The sequence below is a fragment of the Archocentrus centrarchus genome, chromosome 4 (genome assembly GCF_007364275.1).
Source record: "Archocentrus centrarchus isolate MPI-CPG fArcCen1 chromosome 4, fArcCen1, whole genome shotgun sequence".
Taxonomy (NCBI): domain Eukaryota; kingdom Metazoa; phylum Chordata; class Actinopteri; order Cichliformes; family Cichlidae; genus Archocentrus; species Archocentrus centrarchus.
The window spans coordinates 13,254,837-13,264,395 of record NC_044349.1 but is presented as its reverse complement, the minus strand read 5'-3'; the positions used below and the strand labels follow the sequence as shown (position 1 = coordinate 13,264,395).

At 40.5% G+C, this 9,559-nt stretch overlaps 1 protein-coding gene across 2 annotated transcripts in view; it reads left to right on the top strand.

Annotated features, from left to right (window-relative positions):
- Positions 1–3,800: 3,800 nt before the first annotated feature.
- The window catches only part of homer3b (homer scaffold protein 3b), a 56,772-nt gene continuing 51,013 nt past the window's right edge, over positions 3,801–9,559 (top strand). The window contains exons 1-2 of one of the 2 annotated variants that reach the window (XM_030726732.1): positions 3,801–4,192; positions 8,197–8,242. In XM_030726732.1, coding sequence (XP_030582592.1) covers positions 8,220–8,242 — 23 coding nt within the window. In that variant the 5' untranslated portion in view covers positions 3,801–4,192; positions 8,197–8,219. The remainder of the gene's footprint in view (positions 4,193–8,196; positions 8,243–9,559) is intronic. The other variant, XM_030726733.1, reaches the window with a different exon arrangement.

Below are 9,559 nucleotides of genomic sequence, written 5' to 3'. Positions count from 1 at the left end.
AAAGCATTCACCCATCCAAATCATTGAATTCAAGTGTTTCAATCACTTCCATGACCAAAGGTGTATAATCCAAGTACCTAAGCATGCAGACTGCTTCTACAAACATTTGTGAAAGAATGGGTCGCGCTCAGGAGCTCCACAAATTCCAGCGTGGTACCATGATAGGATGCACCTGTGCAACAAGTCCAGTCATAAAATTTGCTCACTACAAAACATTCCACAGTCAACTGTTAGTGATACTATAACAAATTGGAAGTGACTGGGAATGACAGCAGCTCAGCCACAACATGGTAATCCATGTAAAACCACAGAGCAGGGTCTGCGGATGCTGAGGTGCATAGTGGGTCTCCACGGCCAAGCAGCTGCATCCAAGCCTTGCATCACCAAATATAATGCAAAGCGTCAGATGCAGTGGTGTAAAGCACACTGCCACTGGACTCTAGAGCAGTAGAGATGTGTTCTCTGGAGTGAAGAATCACGCTTCTCCATCTGGCGATCCAATGGATGAGTTGTTTTTCAGGAGTTGTGCTTGGCCCCTTAATTCCAGTGACAGGAACTCTTAATGCTTCAGCATACCAAGACATTTTGGACAATTTCATGCTCCCAACTTTGTGGGAACAATTTGGGGATGGCCCCTTCCTGTTCCAACATGACTGCACACCAGTGCACAAAGCAAGGACCATAAAGACATGGATGAGAGAGTTTGGAGTGGAAGAACTTGATTGGCAGAGTCCTGACCTCAATCTGATAGAACACCTTTGGGATGAATTAGAGTGGAGACCGCAAGCCAGGCTTTCTCATCCAACATCAGTGTCTGACCTCACAAATGCACTTATAGAAGAATGGCCAAAAATTCCCATAAACACTCCTAAACCTGTGGAAAGCCTTCCCAGAAGAGTTGAAGCTGTTATAGGTGCAAAGGGTCATATTAAACCCTATGGATTAAGAATGCGATGTTACTCAAATTTATATGAGGCAGATGAGTGAATACTTTTGCCTATATTGTGTATAAAACATGTTTTTGTTCACTCACTGAAAATGTTCACTTCTCTTTTTTCATTTTGCCATGGACTCACTGTAAACAAGAAACAAAAACAGAAGTTTCAACAGTAGATAGAAAAACAGGTACTATTCTGTTATTTAATTCTTTATCTATTACTTAACTACTGTGATGTAGCATGAATGGTAGTTGGGGAGATCTTCATCAACAGGAACAGCAAAACTTATGAAAATACAGTTAAAAGTTCAAAATCTATGCACACCTTCACATCTTCCAAAGCCTTCCAGTAGGCCAGATGGAGTCTTTGCTAGGCTGATTCTGATTCCCGTTTTGGCTCTTCAAATAAAAACAGGAATATGCAGCTTATTCCTATGTGAATTAACAATGGAGTAATGAAACTAGATTGAGACCTTGGGAATCTCTGTAAGACTCAGAGGAAGTACAGTCTCAATGTAATTAAGTGGTGCATATTCACAAAGAAATGCACACATGCATTGCAGCTTTGCCAGCTTCCCAGTCGTGTGCCCAGTTGTGTATTGAAAGAAATGTGCTTATTTATTCCTTTTAATCTGTAAAACCAAAATCTTTAGAGTAATACACATTTATCTAGATTTCAAAGATGCTATTTTTGTTTTCAAACACAACCTTTCAGGTTTTTGATGGAGTTCATCTATCGTAAAGTTTTCACCTGTCACGGCGCAATGATGAAGAGAGAGAAAGTTGCAGATCAATAAAAACCTTTTATTTTCTCCATGTGGCAGATTGTGTCAGAGTGATTGCTTCATGGTGCATTATCGTATGTGATTAATGACCACCAAGATGAAGGGACTCTTTCACAGACATCATAAAAATACATTTTCTCCAGTCAGAACTTGTAAAATTTCTCATCAGTCAGAAAATGTTTTTATTATCAGAAGGTGGGTTTTAGAGGCTCCTGCATATCCCCAGCTGGTCTGTAAACCTTGAGCTTAAGCCTTGACTCCTTACTGGCTCTCTGTGCTGCTCACACTGACTTGTATTGACTGATCTGTAATAGTGGAACCTGGCACAGCTTCAGAACATTTCTGTTTTTCTGATGTTTGGCGATGACTTCACATCTTTAGAAGACAATTTTAATTGTAATTCCTATGAGCTTGGACAAAAACAAAAAAGTGGCTCATTTTATAAATATATATCTATATATCTACATAGATATATATTTTTCCTGTGTAATAAAACACTGAAAATGTCAGTTCCACCTCCTTTACAGCAGACCTCCATCTGTCACTGTCTACATGACGCTGGATATTTATCATAATTCAAAGGTGACACTGATGCGCCTCCAGCTTATCGACGCAGCTGTCAGTGTTTCCTGAATATGCTCACAGCTTTGATTCACCTCACCAAACTGACAAAAGGTTGCACAGTGATCAACATGAATATGCACTGTTCTGCTATACAGCAATGTTGACCTGAGGTGACCTAATAAAGTTAAAAGCTCAAGGCTGGTGTGTCCTTCATCCTAAAGTTGTGGATATTACTTATCATTACGTGCATGTGCATTTTCACACTCTAGTGAGCTGTAGGAAAATAATATTTACTGAATGTCTCACTGTGAAAACTGGGAGAATGCTTCTTAAAAAAGTCAAGATTTAATTCTTTGTATAGACTTTTGCTTTTTAAATTTTTATTTATTTATATTTTGCAGATGATGTCTTGTTTATTACATCATGCGAACATTTGTCTTCCTGTCTCACCTGCCACTGTGGGCTTGCGAAGGACAGTGTGAGTTCATTCAGTTGCTGCTTGACTAGAGAGGGAGGAGAAGCTTCACCAAGATAACCCATCTGTGTCTGCACACCGGGCTGCCAGAGGTGATTAATGCCCTGTGTGTTAAAGGCAAAGGCCGGAAGGTTCGGCTCCATCCTGCCCAGACCGTCCAGCTGTGCTGCAAACTGCCTTGGACCGAGTGAAAAGTGCCTCCCTAAATTAAAACGAGGATTGCTTGCATGCAAGGCGAGGATCCAATGTTCCCTGCTGCCTCCCTGCAGCACAGAGGAGCAGTCAGCTGTAACAGGCCACTGAGCAGCATGATTAGCGCTCCCATTGCTCTTCCACCACATTTGAGGCTCCACTCTCCCATGTTCAGCCTATATTCATGCAGATAAATCAGTGGAGACTCTTTCTAAGCACACAGAAATGTTTCCAGCAATTTTAAGGGAAAGTGACATAACTTTAACAAGAACAAACAAATTGGTGAAAAAAGTTTTGCTTTTCTAAAAAAAAAGAAAAGAAAAAAAGTCCAGGGCTGTGATGCACTGAAAACATTTGGCAAGAAACTGCAGCAAGTGGTCTCCATTTCCAGAGGCTTTTTAAAAAAAAACAAAAAAACAAAACGTGTCACTGGCATAAAATACAAAATGAGCATGTTTTTCAAAGAAACAATTCAATTTGATTTGTCTTTGTACATTTTTATTAGAGTAAATTTAGATTAGTATATAGCTCTTTATAAGTATCTTCATAATCTGGTTTAATGTGAGATCAACAGAGACATTAAGTGCAGCAGTGCACATCATGACTGAGTGTTTGCTTAAGCTTTTACAGTAAATAGCTATTGAGGGCGGGGGATTAAAGGCTATCAAAAGGCCATTTTGACATAGTTCTCATTCTGGCATATGAATGAACAGTCGGAATAATGAGTTCATTTTGTAGGCTTCACGATGCCCTTTAGATGGCACTGTAGAGGCTCCGCGGTCCCGCAGAAATAGTTGAATGGAATCCCAGTGTGATCTGGCACAGTACTGGGAGGGGAGCGCAGCACACAAGTCCTGGAGGAGGTTGGAGCGAAGAGCACTCTGCTGCCCGACTTTTCAACGACAATCGTCCGTCTGTCCGAGCCGCAAAGCTGAGCCAAACGTTCACGGTGCGTAATTACGCACGGAAACGAAAATTCCGCGGTGTTTTTCGCTGTGGAAACCACGCGGACAAAGAAGGGCAGTCGGACAACTGACTTGAGCGGAGAGGAGTACTGTTGGAGGGGAAACCGGGGGAATCTGGAGTCGGAAGTGATTTGTCTTTTTTCTTTCTTTTTTTTTTTCCCCTTCGGAAATATAACTTACGTCCAGGATTTTAGGGAAGAAAAATCGTTTTGGAGAACGGGGAGTTAGGAGTGGAATCAGCCCCCCAAAACAATCTGAATCCTTGGAGCATGGGGTAAGTTGGGTTTTTATGTCTGAAATTTCCAGCTGGTTCCCCTCTGCAAGTGTTTATTTTATACATATGGTAAAAGTGAACTTTGTGACGAAGCAGCTTAGTTTGTGAGCTGCTTTTGATTCGGTTGGGCGGCATCTTGTACAGGCTTTTGGAGCAATAGATCAACCTACCATCAGTTCACGTGTGACAATCTGCTGTTTTCTTTGTTTACATCCCGATAGCCGCCGAGAGAAATGAGTCTTTAATTTGTGAAGTGCGGGTCCCAGCCTACTTTAAGTCTGTTTCAATTTTTATGACAGTTGTGACCGCAAGAAGGTGGAAATCATGTGTTGGAGGAAAATGACTGCGTTACATGGAACTATCTGGCTGTCACGCTGGCGGTTTGCTTAGAAGTAATAGTGATATTTTTATGATAAGACACACAGAGGTCATTCAAACGCCTCGCGATTAACAGAACTACTGAGACTTCCTCCACTCTGTTCCTCTTCACGCAATCCAGAGAGAAAGCTTGCAGGGTGATTGTTTTGCAGGGGATCCGGGCTTGCTCGTCTTTGGGATGCTGCTGGTGTCATGCTGTGCTCAATCTCATTAACTCTGTGTTTGCGTGCGCGTGCATTCAATTACAGGTGCAAACCTCTAGCTTGGTTCAGAGACACCTGAACCCTCTCCCCATTACCAGATTCCATGCTGTTAGCCTCCAACCTCTGGGACACTTCAATGACACTTTAAGATGCTCCTCAAAGGAATGCACAGTATGATGATCATGTATCTTTAATGTGATTTCACTAACGCGCCATGATAAACTGGTCCGTGCTGGAGGATCCGATTTCATTGCCTTATTGCGGTTTTACATTGTATTGTATTTACATTGTACGTTGTATTCATTTAAAATACTTGTGATTATTGTTCTCACCAGTACAAGTACACAGTGATGCAACAGTGCTGGCATTTACCTGTTTAATGCTCACATTAACCCCTGTCTCCTAAAATTTGTTCCCGTACACCTAAAATGCGCTCTCAAATACATTTCAAGGAAATGTATATTCTCGTCAGCAAAACATTTGGCTGGGATATGCCTCCATGTTCATTCAGTCTGGAAGAGCTGGAGGAGGTGTCTGGGGAGAAGGGAGGGGGATCTGGCAGACTGCTGCCCTGTGACCCGGACCCAGATAAGCAGCAGAGGATGGATGGATGGAAAATATGTCATAATTGAAAAGACCAGCAAAAATCTGCTCTATGAGGCAACTGTCATCCAGGAGACTGGGGTTTTAACGTGATTTGTTCTTAATTTAAATTATGTTTTCCCTCGTGTTTGGTTGGGTTTAGGGACAAAAAGGAGTTGGTTAGGTGTTGGGAAATCTTGATCCTTTCACAACATTAACCATTAAAGATTTTGCCTTTTTTTCCCCTGTTCCACAGTTACAACTGTGAAAATTCTTGACTGGTTTCATGAAACGACAATCTGAAAGCAGTAAAATCAGTGCCAGAGATACTTTTATTACAAATTTGAGGGTGAAAATCACCTCAAATTTTACTGAGAATGGAGTTTAGTTACATGGGAATACATACAGAATCTAACAAAATGTTCAGGATGTCATCCAGAACCTCCAGTAGACCCAAAAAAAAAAGAACTCCAGATTAGGCACTGGTAAAAACCTGAAATTCTAGTGTGAACTGTAATATTTCACTTGTTCTAGTTTCATATTTCAAAATTGTGCAATGATTGGAGTACTTAAGGAAAAACCTTCTTCTCCTAAGCACCCACTCATTCAGTTCTCAGTGTTCACAGCTTTGAAACGTCAAAGATTTCAATTTTGCCATCATATTCTACATGTGAGGGAAAGTGCACCAGCATGTGTTCATGTCAATAAAAGTGGGGTTAGCAAATATAAATACCCAATACTCAGCGTGGCACTGTGCCACAGTGTTGACGCTAAAAGCTTAAAGTAGACTGTACCCATTCTGTTGATGCCAGTGGGGAAGTGGTCCTCTGACAGTAACAAACCAACATCTGGTCCGATGGCTTGTGTTTGATGCATTTTCACTGTCAGAGCTTAAGCCGGGCATCAACTCTGCTTCATCCCTCTGAGCAGGAAACAGGCAACAGAATTCAGTCACCTGGGCCAAATGGCGAAAAAGCTGGATTTAGTCACAGGGCCACCGTGTACTCTCAAACAGGAGTCTGTGAAACTCATAATATACAGGGACAGCCTGCAGCTCTTCTACACACTTGGCAGATGGAGCGGCGTCTCGATTAAGAGTCGCTTCAGGTCCATAAACCAAATGAATTTTCACACAGGTGCTTTCAAGCTGTGTGCTGCCTGTCTTGAAGTGCTTATCCTCATCATCTGACCCGGGGTAGCCTGCAAATAGATGGAGATGGTGTGATATGATGGAGATGTAGCCTTGATGAAATGAACACCCTCCAGTTTTATGTAACAGGCTGCAGATTTGGACAAAGCAAAATTTATGATCGCCTTTTATTAATTCCAACAGAAATACTTGGTAGCAGCAATGCAATAAAAAGAGTTAATCAGCTGTGCATTAAAAAAGATCTGCATTTTCTGGCAACATTTGGAGGACCTTAAGGAATGGTTTTATTGTGTGTTAATGGGATGAGAAGTATGTATAAGTACCATTTTTATATGGAGCTGTGGTTTTAAGTGTTTGAGTTGATGTGTGAGTCTTTTTCATGTGTTTTTTAGTTTTTAAAGCAGGCCTAACCTAAATAAAATTTTGTTTTTCCCACATATTTGAAGTGTATGTACACAATTCATATATCCTTGAAGTATGTGTTCTTTGCAGAAAATGATCCTTTTGCTTTGGAACTGGTGATTAGCAGTATACACCCCCCCCCCCCCCCCCCCCCCCCCGACCATCACCACCACCAAAAAAAGTTCCCAAAAAGTTGGGATGCTGTAAAATGTAAGTAAAAATAAAATGAAATGATTTGCAAATCTCATAAACCCATATTTTATTTACAATTGAACATAGAAAACATATCTCATGTTTAAATTGAGACATTTTACTTTTCCATGAAAAATATTAGCTCATTTTGATCTTGATGGCAGCAACGTGTCTCATAAAAGTTGGAATGGGGCAACAAAAGGCTGGAAAAGTGAACGGTACTGAAAAGAAACAGCTGGAGGAAATTTTTACAATTAAGTGGATTAATTGGCAACAGGTCAGCAACATGAGTGAGTATAAAAAGAGTTTCTCAACAGTGAAGACAGGCAGAGGTGCATCAATCTGCAATAAACTGCATCTGCAAATTCTGGAACAATTTCAGAATAATGTTCTCTGATGAAAGATTCTCAAGACTTTGAATATTTCATCATCTACAGTACATAATATCATCAAAAGGTTCAGAGAATCTGGAGAAATCTCTGTGTAAGTGACAAAGTCAAAAATCAATATTGGGTGCCCGTGATTTTCAGGCCCTCAAGTGGTATGATTATATAATGGAAATCACTGCATGGGCTCAGGAACACTTCCGGAAATCACTGTCTGTAAACACAGTTCACTGTACCATCCACAAATGCAAGCTAAAAGAAGAAGACATGAAGAACATGATTCATAATGCTACAGGGGTGCATCTGTACCCATGGACTTGGCAGCTTGCACATCTGGAAAGGCACCAAGGGATATACAGGTTTTAGAGCAACATATGTTCCCATCCAGATGACATCTTTTTCAGGGAAGACCTTGCATATTTAAGCAAGACAGTGCTAGTGCTAGTAAAATGTCTCAGTTTAAGCATCTGACATGTTTTCTATGTTCTATTGTAAATAAAATGAGTTCATGAGCTTTGCAAATCATTACATTCTGTTTTTTTTTTTTTTAATTATTATTATTATTTTTTTTTTAACTTTGCACAGTTTCCCAACCTTTATGGAACTGGGGTTCTACTTGATGTGGACCCACCTTAAGTAGTACCTGCTGAGATCCACAGGTGTTACGCTTCTCCTTATAACTTGAACTATCTTCTTCTTGTTCTGCTGCAGAGGAGCTGTCTGCCAGCTGTAAAATGTACCCGCTACACCGAGAGAGGTACAAACACACCGCTGTCTCTGTGTTGTGGCTCTGTCTGATAAGGATGGGTGATGCCTCCTACCAATTAATGCTGAGCTTTAGGTCACTCTGTGTACCTTTCACTCAGCATAAGCTGCTTAATTGCTAATCCCTGGGGTGTTCGAATTGTATAAATTTGGCATAACTTTTTGGTATAAAAAAAAAAACAAAACAATGTAAATGTAAAACTAGCTTGGTATGAATGTAGAGATGGCTGTAAAATTTAAAGTAGGGCAGCTATTAATGGAAATGTCACCATTGCATCATGAAATTGGGGGAAAATTATGAATTATTACAGTTAGTTCTTTTTTGATACTCCAAAATAAGACATCAGGTATTAATACATTGGGGATCAATCCTCCCATCCCTGCCTCATTAAATATTTATTTGCCTTTGAACAAAATCCACCCTCATCTCATCCCCATCATGGTAATCCTTTGGTCTGTGTCAGTGGAAACTGCAACAAGCTGTAAGATGTGATTCACAGTGTGGAGGTTTCATGCTTGCAGTGATGTGCAAATGTTGTCGTCATGTTGTGCTGCCCTCGCTGTCATCACCTGGTGTCCCTTTTATCACGCTGTCGTCCTGTCACACACGGGGTGATGTAGCTCAGCTGTTCCATACACTGTTGGATTATTTATACTGTTTTGTAAGTGCATTGTGTCATACAAGCTCTTGGCATGTATTGCATGTAAAACCTCAGTGTTTAAAATAACTACAGATGTAAAAATATGCCATTTCCGGTAACAAATTGAATTCAAATCCATATATGTGCATGGTCTTGATTTAAATTAACCTCAAGCTGACTGCGGATATTTTGTGGTGTAAAACACTTTCTTTGAGCAATTCAGTGTTTTTTAGCTTGAGAGATGGAGTTTCATATTTACCCAAAGAATTTTCAACATTCCTCATTCACAGAGTTGTGTTGTTGGTTGGCTGAACACAGCTCTGCCCACTCAGTGAACACAGTCAGTATAAAAGGCCTCAGGCACATGAGAGCTTCACTGACAAATAACGGACTCTTACAAGAGATGGAAGTTGAGTCAGATTCCTTTTTAAGGCCTGCTGGTTAGTCAACAGAAAATGAACAGTTTTGACAATCGGATATATGTTTAAATCATTAAAATAAGGAGTGCTGCTGATGTCAGCTTTATAGATATAAACGCTTGGAGCTTTCTTTTTTGCTTTTTTATCTGTTATTTGAGTAATGCAAACTACATCTATATCTATCCCTCTATGCAGATGTTCCAGGTCTGTGCCTGGAACATCTGCATTAAAAAAAAAAACCCTTTGGGG